Source organism: Erinaceus europaeus, chromosome 9 (assembly GCF_950295315.1).
Source record: "Erinaceus europaeus chromosome 9, mEriEur2.1, whole genome shotgun sequence".
NCBI classification, from domain to species: Eukaryota; Metazoa; Chordata; class Mammalia; order Eulipotyphla; family Erinaceidae; genus Erinaceus; species Erinaceus europaeus.
The window spans coordinates 75,027,772-75,053,931 of record NC_080170.1 but is presented as its reverse complement, the minus strand read 5'-3'; the positions used below and the strand labels follow the sequence as shown (position 1 = coordinate 75,053,931).

At 39.6% G+C, this 26,160-nt stretch overlaps 1 protein-coding gene across 1 annotated transcript; it reads left to right on the top strand.

Moving 5' to 3' along the window:
- Positions 1-316: 316 nt before the first annotated feature.
- On the top strand, positions 317-25,900 carry MUC13 (mucin 13, cell surface associated). Its single transcript, XM_060196995.1, has 11 exons — positions 317-401; positions 2,234-2,350; positions 5,224-5,324; positions 8,783-8,838; positions 10,569-10,726; positions 17,520-17,639; positions 18,192-18,321; positions 18,778-18,815; positions 21,166-21,247; positions 23,830-24,028; positions 25,680-25,900. Exons 2-10 carry the CDS (start codon positions 2,338-2,340, stop codon positions 24,026-24,028), a joined length of 897 nt encoding a protein of 298 aa, XP_060052978.1. The 5' UTR covers positions 317-401; positions 2,234-2,337; the 3' UTR covers positions 25,680-25,900.
- Positions 25,901-26,160: the final 260 nt, after the last annotated feature.

Here is a 26,160-nt window from a genome sequence, read left to right as displayed (position 1 = left end):
AGCGCCCCCCGGCACCGACCCTCCAGCGCCCCCGGGCACCGACCCTCCAGCGCCCCCCGGCACCGACCCTCCAGCGCCCCCCGGCACCGACCCTCCAGCGCCCCCGGGCACCGACCCTCCAGCGCCCCCCGGCACCGACCCTCCAGCGCCCCCGGGCACTGACCCTCCAAGGCCCCCCGGCACCGACCCTCCAGCGCCCCCCGGCACCGACCCTCCAGCGCCCCCGGGCACCGACCCTCCAAGGCCCCCCGGCACCGACCCTCCAGCGCCCCCCGGCACGGACCCTCCAGCGCCCCCCGGCACCGACCCTCCAGCGCCCCCTGGCACCGACCCTCCAAGGCCCCCCGGCACCAACCCTCCAGGGCCCTCCAGCACGACTCAAATTCCTCCTGACAACACTGGTAAGAACAATTCCTTAAGATTGCTTACTGGGGAGTCATAGCATTGTGAAGGACTATAGTTAAGTGTGTTCTGCTGAGGAATGGAAGTGGGTTTCCTTAAACCTAAATCCTTGAAATTCCTGGCATTAAAAATCCCAAGTTGCTTTATTCTTTAGACCACCAGACTGCCATGTCCCATCTCCTTAACCAGTGGAGGGGATGGGATATGGCACTCTGGTGGTCAGAATTGTATGGAATTGTACCCCTCCTATCCTACAATCTTTCTGATCATTATTAAATCATTAATAATTTAAGGAGTTGAAAAATAAGAAAACAAAGCAAAATATTGCACCAAAATATTGCAGGTGTGTGGGAGGAAGGAGAATACAGGTCCTGGAAAAGGATGACAGGCAAAGGACCTAATGGGGGTTGTATAGTTGTGTGGAAAACTGAGAAATGTTATGCATGTACAAACTATTGTATTTACTGCTGACTCTAAAACATTAATTCCCCAATAAAGGAAAAAAAGAAAAGACAATCCCAAGTTGCAAAGACTACTAGTAACTGCTGGGACCCTAAAAGTTTGTTCACAGTTCTGTATCCCTCACTGTCCCACCCATTCTTGCCCTAGTGATTTGCCCACTATAGACTGTTTTTATGAATTTGGACATTGTGAGAACTGGTTCTCTAACTGTCCTTTCCATCAAGGATTTTCAGAAATCATTTCAACTTCTCTAAGAAGACCAGGTTCAAATAAATACACTCTCTAGCTCCTGGTCTACCTAAGGAAGGAGTTGGTTTTACCCTGACTCCATCTCAAATGTTACTGAAGGGTACGGCAAAGTAATAGTGATTGATTGGAAATTGATTCAATTTGTGGAATCTGAGCTCTGAATCATTTCATTTAACAGGAAATAAACAGGAAAATAAAAAACCAAAATAAAAATAAATAAATAAACAGGGCATAAAGTGGCCAGCCATGATCACCAATGAACCACTCAGACTTCCCCCTTCAGGCCTTATTGAATCTTGGAGCTGCAACAGTGCTATACCCTTACTAGTCAAGAATGTCACCAATTTTGCGAAAACCATTGCAGTATCATTCTTATCATAATTGAAGTTGTCTACTCAAAGTCAGAGAATGGAGTGCCCCCTGGTCCCTTCTATTGAGAACTTTATCTAATTAAATCTACATTTTCTCCATAATTACCCCTTTCATTTCAAGGATATGTCTACTTTATACGCCAATCAGAAATAGTTTGTTTTTTATCTTTTTTCCTGTGCCTCCCATTAAGGGTACCCAGTTAAGCACACATAGAACTATCCACAAGGAACCAGGTTCAAGCCCCAGATCCCCACCTGCAACAGGGACACTTCACAAGTGTTGAAGCTGATCTGCTGGTGTCTTTCTTTATCCCTCTCTATCTCCCCCTCCTCTCTCAATTTCCATACTAGACAGCTATTCACACCTTTCTCAAACACATTATGCTTTTGCTAAGTCCCAAGTTTTGGAGAGTCCTAACTAGTGTTAGAAGAATAGACCTCACAGTTCTGGAGCTTTCTGGAAATTGAAATATCCCCAGCCCTTGGAATTGGAAGGCAGTGCCTTGTCTCTGAATAGACACTTGCCCTCCAACCCCTGAGCTTTGCTATTGACAGTAATCAACTCTAGAGACAGAAGACAACCTGTATGTGTTTCTAGGTTGTCTGATAGTATGCCCTCCTAAGGAACAGAAAGTATCCAGGAGGGAGTCATAAAGACTTAAAAAAAAAGATGTTTCTGGATGTTATTTGTTTTCACTCTATGAAAGAGATTTTTAAAATCTTTCTCATTTCTCTATCATTTCCCACAGATCCTTGTGAAACCAAATCCTGTGTAGGTGGTTCTTCATGTGTTCGTCTAAAAAATGAATCCTTTTGCCTGTGTGTAGAAGGGTATTATTATAACAAAAATAGCATGTGCGATAGAGGTAAGTTATGAAGGATAAACCATCCAGAGCTGCATCTTACAGCTAAGAGGAAATGGAAAATTCAAAATAATATCAAAAAGAGCGTCCTATAGTCTTGTCAATATTTCCATTTTATAAATAAAAATAAAAAATATGGAGACTCTAGCTAGGAGGAAGAGGAGTAGTAGAGAGGGTATTGGAGAACAAACACAAGATGGTAGAAGAGGATTTAAGTGATATGCAGACACCTATAATGAATAAAATATAAAAAATTATACTCCAGTAAAAGAAAAAAAGCCTCCAGATATTTTGAATGTTTATACCACTGGATTAGATCCCTGGCACCAAAACAAAACAAGCAAAAAAAAAACAGTTTTAGTATACTAGAAGTGGAGTAATATTTGGAAGTAACAAAGATCAGTCAAGGAGAGAAAAGAGCCCTTTGTCTTGAGGGAGCCTAATAGAAGAAGAAATGAAGCAAGTTGTATTTGTGAGCTTGTGTTGGTTTGGGAGTGTGTCCCTTCACTTTATGTGGTTCTAGGTAATATTGTCTGAGCTGAATTAGATATTGAAGCTTCTGAAAAAGTATAGAGACTACAAAAATATAGCATTGGTGGTACAGGTTGGGGAATGGCACAGTAGAAAGAACGCAGGACTTGCATGTTGGCTCCCTGAGTTGGCTCCCTTATGTTGTATGTGCCAGAGTGGTGCTCTAGTTTCTGTCTTATAAAATAAATAATACAGGGGCCAGGTGGTGGCACACCTGGTTGAGCGCACATGTTACAGTGCGTAAGAACCCAGGTTCGAGCCCCCGGTCCCCACCTACAGGGGGAAAGCTTCACAAGTGGTAAAGCATAGCTGCAGGTGTCTCTCTGTCTCCATCTCTATCACCCCTTCCCTCTCAATTTCTGTCTCTATCCAACAAATAAATAAATAAAAATTAAAAATTTAAAAATATATAAATAAATAATACATAAATCTTTGAAAAATAAGTAGTGTGTTACTTGTGGCCACCCAAAGAATGATAAACCTAAGACCACACAATCAAATAGGCCTAGAGGTCAGTTTCAGGGCTTGATTCAGTTCTCTGTCATAAGATTTGTTTGTGCAAATACCATTTTCTTTCTTATTTATTTATTTATTTATTTATTTATTTCCCTCCAGGGTTATTGCTGGGCTCGGTGCCTGCACCATGAATCCACCGCTCCTGGAGGCCATTTTCCCCCCTTTTGTTGCCCTTGTTGTTGTAGCCTCGTTGTGGTTTTTATTATTGCTATTGTTGATGCTGTTCGTTGTTGGATAGAACAGAGAGAAATGGAGAGAGGAGGGGAAGACAGAGAGGGGGAGAGAAAGATAGACACCTGCAGACCTGCTTCACCGCTTGTGAAGCGACTCCCCTGCAGGTGGGGATCCGGAGGCTCGAACTGGGATCCTAACGCTGGTCCTTGCGCTTAGCGCCACATGCGCTTAACCCACTGCGCCACCGCCTGACCCCGGCAAATACCATTTTCAGAGACCTAATTGTATCTCAACTCTAGAAGTGGTATCTTCAGAGCAGATGGGCAAACCTTCAGCATAACCCACTTTTTAATTTTATTTATTTATTTATTTTTGGCTTATGATGATGCTGGGGTTTGAACCTGTGGTATCAAAGTCTCAGGCAGTAATGTCTTTTTTCATAATCATTGTGGTATCTCCTAGTCCTTCTTTTTTTCATTAATGAGAGAGAGAGAGAACCATATACTCTGGCACATGTGATGCCAGGGTTCAAACTTGGGAACTCATCTTTGAGAGTCAACTTTCTTTTAATCAGATCATCTGAATGCTGAGTAGATAGATCTAAGGGTGTTATCTGAATAATAAATTTCTACCTCATGAGTGAGAAATATTCCTCCTTGCCACATCAAACCAATATTTAGTAAGAAGATGTATTCTGTTTGTCATAGGAGTTAAAGATATTTCAAAAGCTGAAAGGTATTCATATTTTTAGCACTGAATATTTCATCTCTGGGAATTTGCTCTAAGTAAATGGCCCCAAATATAGAAAGTTTTGTGTATAAAGATCTTCACTGTGGGGGTCAGTAGGTGGCGCATCTGGTTATGGGCACACAGTACTAAGTGCAAGGACCTGTGGAATGATTGGGGTTTGAGCCCCCAGTTTTCCACTGGGGGGGCAGGGTTTGCGGCATTTCACAAGGGGTGAAACAGGTCTGCAAGTGTCTTATCTCTCTCCCTGTCTCCCCCCTTCCTTCTCAATTTCTCTCTGTTCTATCTAATAAAATGGAAAAGATGACTGCTGGGAGCAGTGGATTTGTAGTGTTGGCACCAAGCCCCAGTGCCCTGGAAGAGAGAGAGAGAGAGAGAGAGAGAGAGAGAGAGAGAATCCCCCTTGCAAAAAAAAAAAAAGGTTGTTCTCTTTAACCTTTTCGCCCTTTTAAATAATTAAAACTACTAAGTCCAATAATAAAATCTGACTACACCAGTGAGGGGAGTATATATGTTATAGACTATTAAATAGTCTTTCAAAATAATAGCTGTGAGGACTGGATAATGATTTGGTAATATGCACATTCAACCAGGTGCAACACCATCAGGCCCCTCTGAAAAATGATTGGGAAAATGCTTATTATCTAATAATAAATAAAAACACTCATTATATAAACTTGGAATTATAACAATATAAACTATACATTGAAATAAGAACTGGGAGAAATATAAAATGAAAAGGTTGTATTAGGTTGGGTGGAATTTGGAGTAATATTTTTACTATTTCCTAACTTTTTATAATATCATCATGCCAAGTTGAGAATTTTCAAAATACCTGTGCCTTAAACAAACTGTAAATGACCTTTCTTTGCATCAATTAATACAAAAATATTCTGCTTGAATTTCAGGAAAACTATTCCCTGGATCAGTTCAAACACCAGAAGTAAAAAACTGGAATGATAAAACTTCTGAGGACTACCAAAATTTACATTTTACCATTACTAACTTTGTAAGTTTTTTTTTTCAATCCTCCCCTCTGTTCTTTTCATTCTTATACCAACTCAAAGAATGTAGGGATGGTAGTCAGATGTTACACACTAGTTCAGATATACTATTTGATCAAATAGTGTAATGTACTATTACTAGCTGGCAAGCAGTACCTTCCCTGAGCTCTCTGATGCCAAGGCTTCTCAGTTGCTCTGCCCACCCCTAGGAATCTAGAGGACTTTCTCCTGACATGGGAGAAGGCCTGTAAATGTCTGTGTCAGGCACTTCATGTTCACAATTATATAAACCATTAGAATATTCTTAAGTAAACAGATAAATATAATGATGTTTTAAAATAAATTGTATATACTAGTAGTATGACTCTAACCAGCTATAATTAACTATTTGGTGTAGTATCATAATATTTTGGTATTTTTGAATCAATACAACTGTCATCACAGTCTTCATCCTGTCTATTCTTATCTAACAAGTTGACTTATATATGCACCAGAATTTACTTTTTTATTTAAATTTGTCATCATTTTCTTCATTCTCTGTCTGATTTTCTTTTTCTACTATTTTTACTGGGGATAATGGTTTACAGTAAATACAGTTGTTGGTACATGTGTAAAATTTCTCAGTTTTTCTGACAGACCAGAATTTCATTGCTATTAGAGCAATGATATTTAATTTGAAAAATCATCATGCAAATCACTTTAGTAATGATTATGCTATTCAGATTTAGGACTGAGACATTGTCTGTTTTTGGAAAAGACTACAACTGAGAAGGAACCATTTTGTGTGAACATTCTGACCAAACCAAAGATTCAGAAAAACCATTAAGTCTATTAAGGCATCACTGTGCTATGTATTCCTCAATGGCCGCTGGTCAGCAGTGATTATAATTATGCTGTTTATAATTATGCTTGTCTGGGTGAATACTGAGGAGCAGAGTGAAGAATGGAATCTTAACCTTCTTCCCAGATTCCATTACTCCTGAATGCTCAATTTTCTCTTGTTCTCAGGTTTTAGATTTATCAATAGGTGTTAACCCTTTTTTGTTATTTATTTACTTATTTGGTTAGTAACTGGATTTTACATACAGTGCTTCTAAACCTTGTGAAATGGACATTTCACTGTCTTCATTTCATCTAGAACCATCGTAGTTCTAGTTACTATCCATCACCACAGTTACAATTTCTTTTCTCTTGTTATTTTTTCTTGTTGTTGTTATTGTTACCAAGATTTCACCACTCTGAGTCAGCTTTACTCAGACAGAAAGAGCAGACCAGACCAGTGGGAGAGAAAGACAGGGTGTGATAGGGTCATGTACATGACAGAGCAGATACACTATCCAGATGAGCTATTCTTCTGTGGCCCCATAATATGAATTTTTAAGTTCCATTCTCTTCAACTTTCAAATCTACAATATAATTCTAATTATAGTCACCATACTATTTATTACACCCCATGACTAACTCATTTTAAAACTAGAACTTTGTAACTTTTCACTCATTTCATCTACTCCCATCTCTGCTTCTGGTAACCCCTAACTTGATCTCTGCGTTTATGAGCTCATTAAAAAAAAAAAAAAAAACTCTTCATGTAAGTAAAAACATATAGTATTTATTCTCTGTCCAACTTCACTCAGCATACTGGCCTCTATCCATACTGGTCTCAAGCTCTACTCATGTTATCTCAAATGACAAGATTTCATTCTTTTTATGGTTGAATCATACATCACTATGTATATTGATCCTATTTTCTTTATCTTTTCACCCACTGAGAAACACTTAGGCTGCTTTCATGCCTTGGCCCCTGTAATAATGCTGCAATAAACATGGGGTGTGCAACTTTTGATTATTGTGAATTAGTGTACCCATATAAAATGGGTAGACGTGGAAGTGCTTGCAGAAGGCAATGTTTGCCAAGTATTTTTTAAAAGTTTATTTATTTTTATGTGGTGCTGGATCTTTGTCCATGTGTGGTAACACTTCTTAGCGGCCTTCCCTAGGTCAGTTTTCTCATTCTTCTATTGTTAAAAGGAGAGATGCAGATAAAAGAAAGACACTAAGGTACTGTCCCACCACCCATGGAGCTTCTCTGTTGACATTAATGATGCCCCCATGTGGCTACTTTATAGAAAAAAAAAAACTGGACCTTAACACATTCAGTATATAGTGCTGGGAGTGGATTCAGAAAGAACAGCACCACATGGTAGAATTGTCTCTACCTACTCAGAAAACAGTTCAAACCTGCTAAGATCTACCTGTGGTAGAGTCTTCCAGTTCACAAAGCCAAACACCATGTAGTCCATCTTACTTTATAGATATTATAGATTTTTGTTTTGGGAATTACAACTACCTCAGTTTCTTTAATGAGAAAATATTCAAAGAAGTTAAAGTATGTAAAAGCTGATAAATGCAGACATTTGATTCAGCTATTCTTCCTAATCTAGATCCCTTTCTGGGCCATACTCTTCTGAACATTAATTAGTAGATACTGTTTGTTCCTTCTTCCACTCTTTGTTTCAGCACTGTTTCCTGAATGCTTTTAAGGTCCCTTCCTTGATAAAGACCTCTTTGCTCCTCTGCAACTGGAAGAGAGGTTTTGCCTTTTTTTTCCCCCTTCTTCCACATTAAATGCTATTTTCTGTGGCACTTAACTTCTTCTAAGCTATGAGTACAGGAAACACACATAGGAATAATAAAAAAAAAGGGATGGAGGGACTGAGAAATAGCTTACCCAGTAGAGAGCATGCATTAACTACCATGCACATGGCTCCAGGTTCAAACACATGTGAGTATCACAGCACTGGGGAACCTCTACAGACGGTAGCAGTGCTCTGGTGTGCCTTTCTATATTTTAAGTAAAAAGGAACAGTGGAGAGTGGGGATAGATAGCATAGTGGTTATGCAAAAAGACTGTCATGCCTGAGACTCCGAAGTCCCAGATTCAATGCCCCACACCACCATAAGCCAGAGCTGAGCAGTGCTCTGGTGTTTCTCTGTGTCTTTCTCTTTCTACATCTCTCTCAAACATAAAATAAATAAAATACTTTAAAAAAGAAAAAGGAACAGTGGAATCATTCATTCATAAGACCCTGATACCACAAAAAAAGAGAAAGGAAGGAAGGAAGGGAGGAAGGAAGGAAGGAAGGAAGGAAGGAAGGAAAAAAGAAAGGAAAGGAGGGAGGAAGGAAGGAGTAGGGGGAAGTAAGTAAGCTCATTGATTTTACTGAGTTTTTTTTTTATGTTTCCATATTTTTTGATAACTTTGAAATCAAATTCTATAACACTTTAGAGTGAAAATTACAAAAAATGTATTAGAGTCAATGTCAACAATAAATAATCTACTTTGGAAAACTATACATTTATAGAATTTTAAAATGTACCTAATATTAAATCCTAGAAGCAGTTTTTCTTAAAGTTTTGCCCTGATATTTCTGGGTGTTATTAAATCTACTTTTCTCCTCCACAGTTTGCAAATACATTTAAGAATACTGATTATGGTCAGACTGTAATAACTAAAGTAAGGTAAGTTTGCTCTGGGCTGATGGGGATATTGTGGAGGCAAAAGTGTATTTGCTTAATTTTTAGTCTTTAAAATTTTTTTCATTTATTTACTTATTTTGGATGGAGACAAAAAGAAATTGAGAGAGAAGGGAAACATGAAAAGGGAGAGAAAGAGAGACACCTGCAGGTGGGGGCTGGAAGCTTGAACCTAGGTTCTTGACCACTGTAACATGTACACTCTATTGGGTGTGGTACTGCCCAACCCCTCCAGTCTTTTCTTAAATCCCCATGCAACATTAAGTCCTTCCATCTATGGTCACAAATTCCAAAGAAGTGGCCAGTCTTACCACTAAAGAAGACCAATCTCTGACATCACACTGATCCTGGCTTGGATGTGCCTGGGGATAGCAAGCTTCTGTCTGTGACTGACTACTTAGTCACTTGCACCTATGGTCAGTTTTGTTTGATCCCCTGATAAAACCCCACTGTGATCAACCCCTGGAGTATGTATTCCAGAGGGTTAGGAAGAGAATGACTAACTTGTAACCATCTCTTCCCTCATATGGGGTGGGCAGAGTAAGGAGACAAGAGCACCCCAATCATCATACAGCCACCTGCTGTATTACTGCCAGTAATGAGTTCACCATGCAGTAAGAGCAGACATTTAGTATATGAATCAATATGCACAGAAAAAGCCCTTCCTTTTCAGTTCTCTTATAAATCACGTGGTCCCAGATCCAATCATACACACATTTAGTTTTGCTTCCCCCCCCCTTTGTTGCCCTTGTTGTTTTACTGTTGTTGTAGTTATTATTGTTGTTATTGATGTCATTGTTGTTGAATAGGACAGAGAGAAATGGAGAGAGGAGGGGAAGACAGAGAGGGGGAGAGAAAGACAGACTCCTGCAGACCTGCTTTACCACCTGTGAAGTGACTTCCCCTGCAGGTGGGGAGCCGGGGGCTCGAACCAGGATCTTTACACCAGTTTTGTGGTTCGTGCCACCTGCGCTTAACCCGCTGCTCTATGGTCCTACTCGCTCATACACATATTTAGCAGCTGCCTGCTGACTCCCTGGCTTTTCTGGGTTTGATCCAGGGTCTGTATGATTGATTACTGTTCTCACTGTGCATGTCTATCTCAAAGTACAAGTCTAAGATATATCGGCTCAGCAAGGCTTCTACTTCTGGTTTTCCATATAAAGGGGAGCTTATTATTTCAAGTGTTACTTGCTCTACCTCTGGTTCACTCCAGGCTCTTAGATCCTAGAAATGAGTGCCCACCATTTTTCTTAGTCCAACAGGGTTATTGTTTTATCATAGGTTTCCACTTCACATGGAGATTTCCAGGTTCATAGATTGTCATCTTATTATAAACCTAGACTTAAATTTGTTTTTGTTGTTTTCATTATTTAATTTTTTACAAGCCATTTTATATTTGTGATTTATAGTGTTTTACAAAATTATAAGATTACCGCTACCACCAAAGTTCTGTGCCCCAACCCTTCCCTTTTAGTTTTTTGTTGTTTTTGTTTTGCTTTGCTTGCTTTTTTTTGTAAGTTAATGGATCTCAGCTATCTAGATTCTACATGTGAGTAAAATCACCTAATTGTTTAGACATATTTGGATTACTAAGGTGGAGAAAGGACATATCAGGACTAGACCTAGGAGATTTGGGAGTCTGGGTGGTTGTAAGACCTGCTTGTTGAGTCTTCAGTTCAAAACAGCAAATGATATATTTGTTTCATTTGTAGCTCACTTTCAGAAGCAAGATATGGCATTCGTACTGGTGCCAGTAATCTTAAAGTATCAGTAGTAAATATTTTTGCAGAAACTACAACACAAAATGAGACAACTGTGTATAACATAATTAAAAATTCAATGGCCAACTCAAACATTGCCAACTATGATTGTAAGTATTAGATAATTTTATTCTTTAATAAAATTAATTTTGCTAAAGAACTCCCTACCTTTCTATAGACTTTACTGAATGTGTAAAAATTAAGAATTAGATATTGAACCCATACAAATCTCCTGGCCTTATGGTGGTGCAGGGTACTGAACTTGGGATTTTGGAGCCTCAGGCATGAGAGTCTGTTTGCATAGACATTATGCTATCTACCTTTTCACTGGACCAAAATTCTTTATTGGGTATAGAAGGTAGAAAATATGGCTTTTTAGAAAATATGCAATTGCTTCTCTGTTCAGCTGGATGGTATGTTTCAGCTCTCCAGGGTCTCTCTCTAGCAGACTAGTCATAAAGGGCTTCAAGAGCAGCAAGAAAGTTTCAGTGCACAGGTGTTTATTAAGTCTGCTTACATCATACTGGCAGCAAACCTAATGGCCAAAGTAACTCACAACCTCAAGAAGATGGTAGGAGCCTAGCAAAGGACAGAGATACAGGAAGGCATGAATAATTTTACATTATTACCACAGACAATTTATTACAACAGTTAGCAAAAGTTTCCTCATTTCAGAAATGACCTGTTAGTACCGGTCCCAGTGGAGACTTTATACAACTAGTTCACTCTTCGGATGGCCAAATTCAAAGTTATTGGTTGAGGCAAAAATCTACTGAATTTTTCTGTAGCCATGGTATCTTTTCCTCCTTAAAGTCACCTTCTCTCTGAACTTGCATTCTCATTATTCTAATCTCCTTTCTCCCTCCGCCGTTCTTCTTTTGGCTTCCTCTGAGACTTTTTTCCATTTTCTATATTTTAATCTAAACAGTATTCTTTGTTGAGTTGAGGAAATGTTGGATTACAAAACTCTAGTTGTCTCAGGGGGTATAATTTCACATCTCAAAGCACATGTTACCACAGTTTCCTACTACCAAAGTGCCATCTCTCTCCACCATAGAGCAGTGGGTTCCTCACTTCATTTGATGCCCCTCCTTTCCTCTCTAATAAATTCAGATTGAATTTTTTAAAGTAATCATAACTTCTCTGGTCTATACTACAAGATCTATTTTCTTTGAAAATATAGACAAATATTCTCTGGTTATCATTTTTTCAGCAACTTTTCTCTTAAAAGTTTTACCAAAAATTCTCATAATTTCTTCAGGACCTAGATTGTAAAATCTTTGGGATACAATCCTACCATAAAGCCAGACCTTCCACCTTCTGCATCCCACAATGACCTTGGGTCATTTAACTCCCAGAGGGTTAAAGAATAGGAAAGCTATCAGGGGAGGGGATGGAATACAGTGTTCTGGTGGTGGGAATTGTGTGGAGTTGTACCACTCTTACCCTATGGTTTTATCAGTGTTTCCTTTTAATAAATTAAATAAAATAAAATAAGATAAGATAAAATATACATTAAAAAAAGACAGATGTTCCTCTTTACTATACCCCATCCATGACTGTGTTTCTCTTAATAAAGTCCATTTAACTTCTTTATATGTAATTATTCTGCCTCAGCACAAGAAACTGAAGCTATTCTCTTCTCATCATTAGCATTACATCAGCCAGGTCTGGTCTTTCCATGAGTGCATTATAACACAGACATGCACACATCCCTCACATCCATGTTATGCCCATTTTTTCATTGTTGTTATTATTTTAGCTTTTGTGGCATACCTGAGTTCATTTAGATTTAACACTTTCTTTGTCAAAGATGAATACTTAATATTCATCTTCGGTTATGGAATCCTGTATCCATATTTTGTTTATATATCTCAGCTGAGAGTTGTCTATACAAACCTTGTCAGTTTCTTAAATTTCTTGACTTTCTCTCCTATTCTTTTTCTTTTTGTATTGCTCATGGGGATTATTTGCAGCTGTGCAGTTAGCCTTATCTTTGCAGAACTTCTTCTTGAGCGAGTTTCATTTTCTAGCATCTCCTATAATGATACCATATCTTTCATTCTTTACTCTCTCAAAGTTATGTTCATCTCTCTGAATACTACCTTGATGCTTTTGTTTCAAGCTACCCATAACTTTCATTTGGCAATCAATTTCTCTATGGGGTCAGAATTCTCTATGGGGTCAGAGTAGCAATCCATGTAGTCAGGAAAGTTCCATGTCCTGGGAGATTTAATTGTCAACAAAGCAAGTTGCGACCTTGTCACAAACTTCCTTCCTTTTTCTTCCTTTCTTTCTCTCTTTCTTTCTTTCTTTCTTTCTTTCTTTCTTTCTTTTTCTTTCTTTCTTTCTTTCTTTCTTTTCTTTCTTCCTTACTTCCTTTCTTTCTTTTTTTCCTTTCTTTTTTCTTCCTTTCTGTTCTTTCTTTCTCTCTTCCTTCCTTCCTCCCTTCTTTCTTTCTTTCTTTCTTTCTTTCTTTCTTTCTTTCTTTCTTTCTTTCTTTCTTTTTATAAAAGGGAAACACTGACAAAACCATAGCATAAGAGGAGTACAACTACACACAGTTCCCACCACCAGAACTCCATATCCCATCCCCTCCCTTGATAGCTTTCCTATTCTTTAACCCTCTGGGAGTTAACCCATCGTGGAGTGCAGAAGGTGGAAGGTCTGGCCTCTGTAATTGCTTCCCCACTGAACATGGGCATTGATTGGTTGATCCATACTTCCAGCCTGCCTCTCTCTTTCCCTAGTGGGGCAGGGTTCTGGGGAATCGGAGCTCCAGGACACATTAGTGGGGTTGTCTGTCCAGGGAAGTCTGGTTGGCATCATGGAACCTGGTGGCTGAGAAGAGAGTTAACATACAAAGCCAAACAAGTTGTTGACTAATCATGAACCCAAAGGCTGGAATAGTGTAGATGAAGAGTTGGGGGGTGGTCTCCGTTTTATAGATAGCTAGTAGTTATATTTTAATTATATTCCAAAGGGCCTAGTCTTTTTTTTTTTTCCCTGAGCCTGAAATCTGATATGCAGGTGGATCAAGTTATTGTCTGAGGAGATGATGTCATAGCTGGAAAAAGGACCAGAAAGTTGGATCAGAGAAGAGAGTAGCTCCCAAACATGGGAAAGGTATATAAATATTTTTGACTGTAAACACAAACTCTATTATAGCTACATAAGATTTTTTTTTACAAAAACTTTTTTTTACATCTGAGAAAATTAAGACTCTCTATCAGCATAGGACTGACAGAGTGGTCACTCACTGAAAATAACCAGTGCAGTCTTCAAGATTAAGCTGGGGTGAAACTCTCTTGGACTCTCCTCAGTAATTACCTTGGTTTTAAACCCTGGCATATTTAAAACCATTTGGTCTCAGCTCTAAGAATTGCCCCCTTTTGACAACTCTTTCCAAGCTTTCACCGCTCTGAGACCATATGTGTATTCTTATACTTAACAATTAACAAATTACCAACTGGACAGGGCCACAAGAATAAGCTTCACAGCAAATGGAAGTGACACCTTTGGACTTTTAGAGAAAAACACATTTTCATGTGTCGGGCTGCGCTGTGGAGAAGAGAGAGAGGAGATCTGGAGCAAATGGGGTACACAAATCTTTATTATTGGATCAGGAGGGGGTGGCTCAGGCCACGTGGAGTCAGCCGAAAATGGCCATCCCCGATACCTCATCACCTGGGAGAGAGAGAGAAAGTGCGAGAGAGCGAGAGGGCGGGCGCCGAGAGAGAGAGAGAGAGAGAGAGAGAGAGAGAAAGAGGGGGGGGAGTGGGAGGGCTTTTATTGGGCAACAACCAGGGGTGATGTGTCGGGACAGGATTGGTAGAAAAATTCTTCCTGCGAGAATATCGCAGGAAGTGGTAAAACCTGGGGATATAGACTGCATCTGGATAATTCCTCAACATCATCTCCTCCTTTTACTTTATATCTATATGGACACAGTAAGGAAATATGTAATGGAGCAGGCTTAAATGTTTTTAGGGAATGCCGTGCTCAGATGGGAAGATGTAGGATGTTCCTGTGGAGGAGGTAAGGCTTAAATGGCCACCAACCTTGTGAGATTTATGTATCCCCCTTGTGCTCAATCCCTCTTTAGAGAGGGAGACTTACCTGGAGGGACTCATCTCATAGGTTAAGCGCTGCCTGCTCAACCATCTCCTCACAATATCTCTACATCTTTTTCTATCTCTCTATCTAGTCATGGCATAAGATGGTTCAATGTCTGTAAAAGACTATCTATGACAGAAGAATAGTAGTGTAGGGGTGAGCAGGAACCTTTTGGGCATAAACTTAAATGATATAACAAAACAGGAAGGGACAAGTAGGGGAGTAGTAAAAGCCAGTGTGATGTCAAGGGAAGGATTGGTGCGTAAAGGAACGTTCCCTATTTGGGGGGGGCAAGGGTACATAATGAAGGGGAGGCTGCCTTGGGACTCTAGGCCGTTCCCCGTCCCCATGCTAAAAAATGCCCGTCGAGGCAAGTAACACCCAGAGGCAAAAAAAGGTCTCCCTCAGGCCTTCCCTTGGCAGCACACTGGTTCTTGTTACTCACTTACATGTTCCTCCATGTTTGTGCCAGTTTCTTTTTTTTAAGAAAAAAATGCCTGTACGATATAGGTTTCTGTTTACCCCACACCCCTGATACTATGGTCATTTAGTTAAAAAGAAAAGGGGGAATTGTTGTATGCTTCACATTGGTTTTGGTCTCACCCCCCGCCTCTGGGAGATTGTGGTATGGCCACTGATAGTTTCGCAGGCACCCTTCTCCCTGCCCCTGGAACCCCTACAGAGTTCAGGAGTTCTTGGCACAGCCGCCGGAAGAGAAGGATGCAGAACACATCTGTGTGGTGATTGGTTTGAGTTATTTTATAAATTGTTGTTCGTGAATAAAGAAAGATAGCTTCTCTGCCCAGCCGTGTGTCTCTGGTCGTTTCTGTCTACCACCGCGAAGCTAGCCCAGCCTACTAGAGCCCCGAACTTTAACGACATTCATGCACTCTGACTTCTGCAAAGATGAATTCTCTCTTTTGTGTAAAAAATCATAAAATCTCTTTCTCTAGACTTTGTAATGAAGGAAATCAGTTGTACATCTTCCAGTCTTATTTTTTTAACTTTTAAATTTATGTATTGACTATTATTTTTATGTATGAATTGTATTTTTATTATCTTTGCTCTTTTTCTTTGGGTATATAATCATATATTATAGACTTATAAGTGTTGTTTACATATTAAATATGTAAAATTATTTTATTATTGTTGTTTTGTTTGCTTATTTTACCAGACCACTACTCAGTTCTGGCACATAGTGGTGTGGAGGATTGAACTTGAGACCTTGGAGCCTCAGGCATGAGAGTCTCTTTGCATAAACATTATACTATCTTGCCCACCCTGTCAGTCTGATTTTACATCAACATCCTTTAAAATTATTCTCTTATGCCATGTCTCAAAATTTACTAATGTGTTTTTGGGCTTCTACTACAAAACTCAGTGTCATTAGGAGCCAGGGAGAAATCTCAGTGGATGAGCACAGGGCTTGCATACATGAGGCCCCAGGTTTGGTGCCCAACACTATGTATCAGAGCATGGTTCTAGCCTCTCTAACCTTTTATTAAATATATAATTCTTAAAAAAGAAGTCAATGGCTTTAGCATTTGAACTCTACTGATACCTACAAATGAACAAAATAAATGTTATTTATTGAACTGCATCTAATGGACACTTACATTTTCATGATCTCATTTAATCCACAAAGCAATCACTGGAAACAAGATTTGCTGGTCCCATTTTATAGAAGGAGGAAACTTGGATCCAGCAAATATCAAATGTTTCATCAGAGAACTCACAACTAATAAATGACAGATTTAAAGTTTTAAAATTTTCATCTATAACATGACAGCTGCCTTTCTCCTGCCCACGTTACTCTGCTGCTCCTTGACAAGAACTGTTTTGCTCCTTTTCGTGCTTTATTTACACTACATAGGTAGACTTTGTCCCTTCTTTGCCTATTCAAATCTGCCCTGCCTTCTAAGATTTAGCTCATTCTCATTTCTTCCATCCATACTCCTATTAGTTGAGTCTCAGAGTCCTCATGGTACTTACTGTCTAGGTTATGAGTTTCTTTTTTCTTTCTCTCTTTCTCCTATTTTTTCCATTTTTATTTGTAAGCACACACACATATATATACAAACACACACACACACACACAGAAAACACACCCACTACCAAAGTTCTATCTTCTACCCTTCCACCTCCCAAAGATAACCTCCATAGTTCTGTTTTTTCTTTTGAAAGTTCATGTGTATTAGTTCTAGGTAATGCATTTATTGAGTTATTTTCTTTTTAAAAAATATTTATGTATTTATTATTGGATAGGGACAGAAAGAAACTGAGAGAGAAGGGGAGATAAAGAGAGGAAAAGAGGCAAAGAGATACCTATAGCCCTACTTCACCATTCATGAAGTTTTGCCCCTGAAGGTAGGGAACAAGGGCTTGAATCTGGGTCCTTGCACACTGAAATGTGTACACTTAACCAGGTGAGCCACCACCTGGCCCCTTGAAGTGATTTTCTATGGCTTCAAAAGTATAACTCTATCAAAATGTGGCCCAAAAGTTAGCTACTGTGCTTCATATTAAACCTAGCACAAAGTTTGGTGCAAAAGGGATCCTGAACTTGAACATAATTGCACTGCATTGGATTGTATTAATCTGAAGTGGACAATATAAGAAAAGCACTATAGAAGAGAGGATTGAGAAATTCAATGTCAGGCTATCAGGCTTCCATTTTTTAAAAATCCTAAATGTATTAAAAAGTTGTAATAACAATGGAGAGAGATGTTTTCTGAAATTATCTATTCATATCTTGCTAAACATATTTTAATTATTTTTACTTCTCAGCACAAAGTCTATGTGACTATTATGGTTGTGTTAAGAATAAAGATAACTGCAACAATGGCTTACAATGTCAGTGCCAAGATGGCCTGGAGAGACCTAATCCACAAGTCCCTTTCTGTGTTGGTAAGTGTTCCAACTCCTTCTAAATGTCCTTCATAATTCTTGTGCTTCTCCCCTTTCACATTTACAAAATAAAAATGTTAGCCAAAAGTATATTTCAGAATCTGAGCCATATGTGTTTTGACTGTAGACATAGCAGCCTCGCCAAGAGATGGAAGGACAGTTCATGTGCAGCTTCATAGGGGCCTGTCATCTGCCAAGTTAGTGGATACTTCATTTTACCTAGAAACTGTAGTGTGAGAAAAAAAAAACAAAAACTATGTCTGGGTCCAGGAAGTGGTACACCTGGTAGCAAGCACATGTTACCATGCAGGAGGACCTAGATTCAAGCCCTAGGTCCCTATTTGCATGGGGCCAAGGGTGAGGGGAAGCTTCACCAGTTATGAAACAGTGCTGCAAAGGAAAAAAAAATGGGTGCTAGGAGCAATAGAATTGTATAGGTACTGAAGCCCAAAGATATCCCTGGGGGCAAAAAAAAAAATGTGTTCTGTGACATGTCACTTTGGTTGAAAAGGTGTCTGAAAGTGACCTAGTCATTTTCACTGTGTTTTGAAGCTACTGTTCCTGCTGTATGTTCTTCTGGCTGCTCCTCAAAATATCATAAGCAATGTATAATCAAGAGTAACACAGCTGAATGCATGTGCCTGGCGGGTTATGAAAGAGATGGCCGAGGGGACTGCCAAAAGTAAGAGAAATCACTCCCTTTTTTAAATATTACCATAATAGAGTTCAGGAAAAGGATAAAGTTTGCAACACATGTATAGGTTTAGAACCAGAAAGTTGTTACACTGGTACAAATCAATAGTTGTAGGCATCGTAACTAATATTTTGAACATTCTCTGTCAAGAAATACTAGTTCCCCATTGGGGTCCCACTGTGTTCTGTGCCTCTAGGATTCAGCTGAATTGTGATAGCCAGTGAGATCACATGGGATGATATACACCCCACACCACACCCCCAACCTTTATTAAAGATGCTAACCTGGAAAAATGGGACTATAAGGAAGAACTGAGAAAAGGGAGGGATAAGAGAAGAGAGAATGAAGGGAGGCAGGAGGGATGAACTGGAGTTTGGGCAGGAACATTGACAGGATGACCTAAAGGCCCATTACTATGGTTTCCCTTGACTTGCTGTGTTTCAGGTGTGCGACTGGCTACAGCGGAGTCAACTGTCAAGACTGTGAGTTTCATAGTTTTGCTGTATTATTACGTGTCCTAGAAACCTGCAAACACCACACTGAATCCTATTCAACCCACTCATCCCCAAAATCTCTGAGTCCCTTCATAAGGAAGGAGACATTCTATCTGTAGTTTGTCTTCTGGGCCATGCTACCTCACCTCCACCCTTAGGTCATGGGCACTTCTGTTATAGGGAACAACAGAACTCAGCCCAAGAAATAGGCTGGCCCTTCTGGCTCTGCTCCAGAGTAGAGAAGGGCATCCTAACATTACATTTGTTTCCTACAATAACTTGGATTGTGCATTTTCTGCTAGCAGGAAGGACCAATGACCAGTATATTATGGTTATATATGAGCAGAACTAAAACTTAACATTTAAATACCTTGATCTTTTAAAAACTCATTCCCTGAGGTGCCAGGGAATGAGTTTGTGCTTGAATTATACCACCAAGCTGTTTCCCTGCCTCTCATAGAGAGAGAGAGAGAGAGAGAGAGAGAGAGAGAGAGAAGAGAGAGAGAGAGGAGAGAGAGAGGGAGAGAGAGAGAGACTCCAAGATAATACTACACTTCCCATACAGTTACTTTGGTGATGTCCATAGTGCTCCTGTGTAGTGCCAGAGAACAAACCCAGGACCTTTTACTTGGTAAGGTATGTGCTTTACCCAGCTATCTCCCAGACCTTGTTTTACTGAGCTATATCCCAGACCCTGTTTTTTTGTTTGTTTTATTTGTTTGTCTAAGCTATTTGTTGGTTTGGGGATGTGTCCTTACAAATTCATTTGCTAGGGCCAGGGCTCAGAGGTAGAGCAGAACTTGCATACCTAAAGCCCTTGTTTCAGTCCCTAATGCACAAAACACCAGAGCTCAGCAGTACCTGTTTTTTCACTCTTTGTGATCAAAGATTTCAATTAACAAATATTTTAAAAATTCAGTTGCAACCCAAAGAGATATACTGGGTAGAGTGCCTACAGTATTATGCATGTGACTCTGCTTGAGCCCCAGCACCACATGGGATGTACTGTGTCAGTGGAGGAAGTTTCTGTGGTGCCTCTTCATCTGTCTCTTTCCCTGTCTGAATGAAAAACATAGCCCAGAATGGTGAAATCACATATGCACATGCCCCCAATTCCACACACACAAATTCAGTTGCTTTGTTCTCTCTTGTGCTCCACACCCACAATATTAACTTTATTTATTTATTGCAATATTTACTTTATACTTTAAATTTTACATGATGAACTGGGGAGATAGCACAGTAGTTATGAAAAAGACTATCTAAGGGTCTATGCAAAAGTTTCTAAGGCTCTAGTATCCCAGGTTCAATCCCCAGCACCATCATAAGCCAGAAATGAGATGTGTTCTGGCTAAAATTAATTAGTAAGCTAATTAATTGTACATGATGACATAAGGACCAACAATCCAAGAAGACGGAAATATTACTGTTGACCATCCAACCAGTCACAAAGCTAGTGATTAGAAATGTTCTCTGTTGAGGGGCAGGCAGTGGCACACCCAGTTAAGTGCACAAGAATTTTACTTATATGTTAGGTAGTACTCGACAGAGGAGGTCTAGAGGAAGAGAATAGATCGTAATACATTCTTCCTCGCTAGAGCCAGCTGCATAGCTCACTTAGTCATGTGCTAGATCCAGATTCAAGAACAACTTCCACTGCACTGAGGGAAGCTTTGGTGTTGGTGTGTTTCTTTCTGTCTCTTATCATTGTCTTTTTATCTGAAAACAATGGCTGGAATAGTGAAGCCCCAGTGATGACAATAACAACAACAAAAGAATTTTTGAAGATTCCACAAAAACTATTAGCTCATTCCTCTATTACTGACAAAAATTACTCCAACCTACCTAGTTCCTTGAGTTTCTCAGGTCAGAAAAGGTCAGATGCGATGAGTAGGCAAAGAGAGGAGATTTCCGGAGGAGTTGTGGACTTCAGTTGAGTTCCCACCCCCAGTTCCTAAGCCCAAAAAGGCCCTACCAACAGAAAACCGTTTTATCTGAAAGAGTTGTCTCTTCTGAGTTCTGAGAACACAGCTGGGGAGAAGGGTTCAAAGGAAATGTTTAGAGACCAGAATCTGATTGTCCACATAGAGCAGGGGTAATGGTTATGCAAAGAGACTTTCATGCCTGAGACTCCAAAGTCCCACATTCAATCCCCCAGTGCTCTGGTTAAAAAATAAAATTAAATAAACAAAAATTAAAATTTTTCAAAAAAAAAAAAAAATCAAAGGAGACATGATAGTCCTCATAGTCAGGAGCCTCTGGGACGTACTCACTTGTATAGTAAAGAGTAGAGGCCACTCTAAGGATGCCCTTTCTACTCTTCTTTTTTCTATTTCAGCATTCCAGATGATCCTTATCATCGTGGGGAGCATTGCTGCCATCATCATTATCGGCATGGCAATTGCATTGATTGTACTGAGGTAAGGAGTTAGGAGCACCCCTTTCCTGGGGCACACTGTTACCACCATTGCACTCAAGTTAACAAACACACCTGCAACATGCTCCACTAGGCCTTTCCTGGGCAAGAAAAACCAATCAAGGTAGACAACTCTAATACTGGTAGTCTTTTTATTATTTTTTTATTATTTATAATTTTTTACTATTTGAAATGGAATGTTTTTCTTGTATTTTTATTCTCTCTCCTTTTTAAATCTTTGTATTTATTTATTAATGGATAGAGACAAGAAAAATTGAGAGGGGAGGGGGAGACAGAAAGGTAAAGAGGCAGACAGACACCTGCAGCATTGCTTCTCCACTCATGAAGCTTCCAGTCAGGGGCTTGAACTCAGGTCCTTGCACATTATAACATGTGTGCTTTACTAGGTGTACCACTGCCTGACCCATATTTTATATTCCTAACTTTAGTTTTCTTCTAGTCATATCAACTATATATAGTCATTGAAGAAAATCTAAAACATAGAGAAATGTATAAAGGAGCCAAATAAAAGTTTACTTGCAAAACCCACTGACTTGTTCCATTGAACATTAGACAATGAACATTCCAAGTTGTTCAATTTTCTTCTTCCATTTTTTTTTTCTCTTTTAAAAACAGCATAGAGATGAGGTGGCCAAGTGGTTAAAGCGGTGGATTGCTAAAACAGCAGCATAAACAGGGCAGGGGAGATAGAATAAAGGTTATGCAATAAATCTCTAATGCCTGAGGTTTTGATATGGAGGGAGAAAGAACTAGAGGAGAGCATCTCTCACATATGAAGATGGGGATCAAATTAGGAACTCATGTTTGTATGTCCCATATTTGATCCATTGGGTCACTTCCCAGATTAAGCCAAGCTATTTTTTTAAATTAACATTTAGTGGGAGTTGGGTGGTAGCACAACAGGTTAAGCGCACATGGCGCAAAGCACAAGGACTGGTGTAAGGATCCCGGTTTGAGCCCTTGGCTCCCCACCTTCAGGGGAGTGACTTCACAGGCAGTAAAGCAGGTCTGCAGGTGTCTAACTTTCTCTCTTCCTCTCTTTCTTCCCCTCTACTCTCCATTTCTCCCTGTCCTATCTAACAATGATGACATCAATAACAAGTATAACAACAATACAACAATAAAAAACAACAAGGGCAACAAAAGGGAAAATAAGTAATTTTTTTTAATTAACATTTAGCTCACATGTTATGCTTTGGCAAAACAGATATTTTTGCATCATAATTGGAAAGAATAAATAGACTTTAGTTTCTATAGTCAAAGAAATGACAGAAATAACTATTGTTTCAAAACAAAAAGCAGTTTGTTGGCTTGAAAGCAACTCATGTTGAAAAAGTTGTCTAAGACAGTATTGCCAGCAAGTAAGCTCCAAAACAGAAGTGGGAGGGGGTTGTCTGATTTTATATTAAGTCTAGTTGCAGAAATATAATAGCTATGCATATTTAAAGGTTTTTCTGGTGAACATCATGCATATTTATAGGGAGAAAAGTGTGTGTGCTCAGGAGAGGAATATACAAAGACCATCTCCAAGCAATAGAGATAAAAAGGTTACCTCCTCAGTTAGTGTAGTTGTAGGTTCAGTGGGGGAGATTCCCATATAGTTCTTCCTTTGTGTAGTAAATGCTCTCATTGCCACAGACATGCTCTACCACCGCATGGATGGGGAAACTTTTTCTGAGAACATATATCACATATCTCTACTCATTGGCTTCTGTTATTGTTTCCATAAATAAATCAAAAAGTACCCTTAAGAATACAAGCATTGTAGTGGTCTGGGAGGTGGCGCAGTAGATGAAGCACTGGACTCTCAAACATGAGGTCCCAAGTTCAATCCCTAGTAGCACATGTACCAGAGTTATGTCTGGTTCTTTCTCTCTCCTCCTGTCTTTTTCATTAATAAAGAAATAAAATAAAAAAAAGAATACAAGTATTGTGTATATTCAGAGGAGGATAGCGATTTATGCAATTGACTTTCATGCCTGAGGCACCAGAGGTCTCAGGTTTAGTTCCTGTCATCACCATAAGCCAGAGCTGAACAGTGTTCTTGTAAACAGACAAACACACAAACAAACAAGTGTTGTGACTGGGAAGGTGGCACAGCAGGTAGAGTGAAAGACTTGTACATGTGAGATCTTGAGTTTAACTTCTGTCACTGCCTAAATAATGAAGCAGTGCTCTATCCTCTCTTATAAAATAAAGAAGAAAAAAGAATACAAAAATTGTAGCAACATCTCAATGATACAAAAGCATCAGATGAGAATAGTGGGTCAGTACTAATGTTCTGATTTTTATGATTTCTCAGAGTTTATGAGAAGTGTGCCCTTAAACTCAGGGACTCTATACTGAGTGAAGGATACCTACATGTAATGCACCATTATAGGTCTGCAGCTTGCTCTTAAATGGTTCCAACACATTAACAATTGGGAAGTCTGCCTGATGGATATAAAGGAGTTGTGTAATTTGAGGGGTATCCCATATGTAAATTTGAAATTACTTCTAAGTCTTAAATTTTTGCTTTGAGCACCTATCATTGTCAGATCCTAATTTTTGTTACTCTTCTTACAGAACAAAGAGTAAAAAGAATAATATTGAAGAACAGAACTTGATTGAGAACGACTTTCAGAATCTGAGGCTGCAGCAGACAACAGGCTTCTCCAATCCAGGAGCTGAAGGGAGCCTCTTTCCTAAAATCAGGGCAAACACCACCAGCCAGCCACAGAATCCCTACACAAACCAGAGCCGCTTACCCTACCCTGATTATTAGGTGAGTAAGCCCACTTCCAGCCAGACTTTATTTGAGGGAGGTGGCCAGGGCCCAGCCAGAATCTGGCTGCTCTTCCTGCTGCTCCACATGCTTTTATTTCTAATCAAAAGAAAAAAATCAGGTGATCAAGACCAGAAGATGGCTCACTCCATAGTCGTACATTTCACCACACACAGGACCCCGGTTCTAGCCCCTGCCATCACTTGGGAATGCATGAGGTGGAGGTGGGGGGAAGTCTTCATGAGAAATGGAGTGGTACTTCAGTGTCTTTTCTCTTCTTCTCCTCCATACTCTTCTTTTCTCTCTCTCCTCCCCTTCTCCCAGACTCTTATCATCTGTCTTTAGAGAGAGAGAGAGAGAGAGAGAGAGAGATGACTAGAAGGAGAGAATCATGCAGGCATGATGCCCCTAGGATAAGTCTGGTGGGAAGGAAGGAAGAGAATAAAGGAAGGAAGAAAGAAAAGAAAAAGATCAAAGAAGGTAGCCACTACCAAGTCCTTAACAATGACCATGATTTTAGACACATCATTTAATTTATCTGGCCTTCTAGTTTCTCCATTGTAAAAATAGAAGCTTAATTTATAGGCCTTTTAGACACCTTGGAATTAAAAGTGCCAGTGATTACAATTACAATTCCCAGATTATTCAAGGTCCTACACCTAGATGTGTCATAGAGGGGCCTTCTGGATGTGAACATAGTTCTATGAAGTCCTTCCTAGCCAGCCCTTGGGCAGGCAAATCTTTCCTTTCCTCCCACCAGGTCTCAAGGCAGAGCTAAATGGAGGAGAAAGGTTCTAAGAGGTAACTCTTTCCAGAAAGACTTCCTGGGAACTGAGATATAAAATGGTAAATAGGGGACAGGGCAGTAGTGCACCGGGTTAAATACACATAGTATGAAGCACAAGGACCAGCTCAAGGATCTGGATTGGAGCCCCCTGCTTTTCACCTGCTGGGGGGTCACTTCACAAACAGTGAAGCAGATCTGCAAGTGTCTGTCTTTCTCTCCTCCTCTCTACTTCTCCCTCCTCTCTCCAATAAAATGGAAAAACTGGCCTCCAAGAGCAGTGGATTTGTAGTGCAGGCACCAGCCCCAGAGATAACCTTGGAGGCAAAAAAGAAAAAAGAAAGGGGGGGCAAGGGGCAGGTAGTGGCACACCTGGTTAAGTGCTCACATTACAGTGCTCAAGGACCCACATTCCAACTCCTAGTCCCTACCTACAGGGGGAAAGCTTTAGGAGTGGTGAAGCAGTACTGCAGGTATCTCTCTGTCTCTCCCACCCCTCTCAGTTTCTGTCTCTGTCCAATAATAAATACATAAAAATATTAAAGAAAAGAAAGAAAGATGATGAACAAAAAATATAATAGGAAAAATAAGAGAGACAATCAAGGAAATAACTTTTTGAAATCTAGGGGGTGAGACAGCTCACCAGGTAGGGTATATGCCTTGACATGAGTGCAGACTAGGTTCAAACCTGGCCCCACATGGGAGATACTACTTTTTATTTTAAAAGTAAGACAGAAGGGTTGTAATCTGAATAATAGTACTCAAATAACATAAAGTAATGTTAATTTGTGAATCTATAATCTATATCACATGTTTCTTGCTGGAATAGTTCTTTTCTAATAGTTCTATTTATTTTTTGTTGCCTAGAATGTTAAAAGAAAAAAAAAAGAAAGCATCCATGCCCTCAAACCAGTATATATGATCTTCTATTTTGAATTGTTGAAGCCCTTGTGGAGAAGTGAGCAGCTGTGAAGATCTGGTCTTTGGTATTTCTCTTGTGTCCAACATCGATCCTCTCTGAATGGAAGTTGTGAATGTTTGCAATGAATATAATTTGTCAGCTAAGCCCTTCTGAGATTATGTGTACATATATATATATATATATATATATATATATATATATATATATATATATAGTTAGCACTTGTAAGGTAGATGACTTTCTCTCATTTACTTATCCAGTAGGGCAACAATCACCATTTTCAGTCTAGAGAATACTTTCCACAAAATAGTGGAAGAATTCTGCTATGATTGATCACCTTACAAATAAGTGGCCTAACTCTGAGAGAGTCTTACATATCATCTATGGAAGTCCCAGGAAAGAGGAAGAGCTGCTATCTTTTAAGGT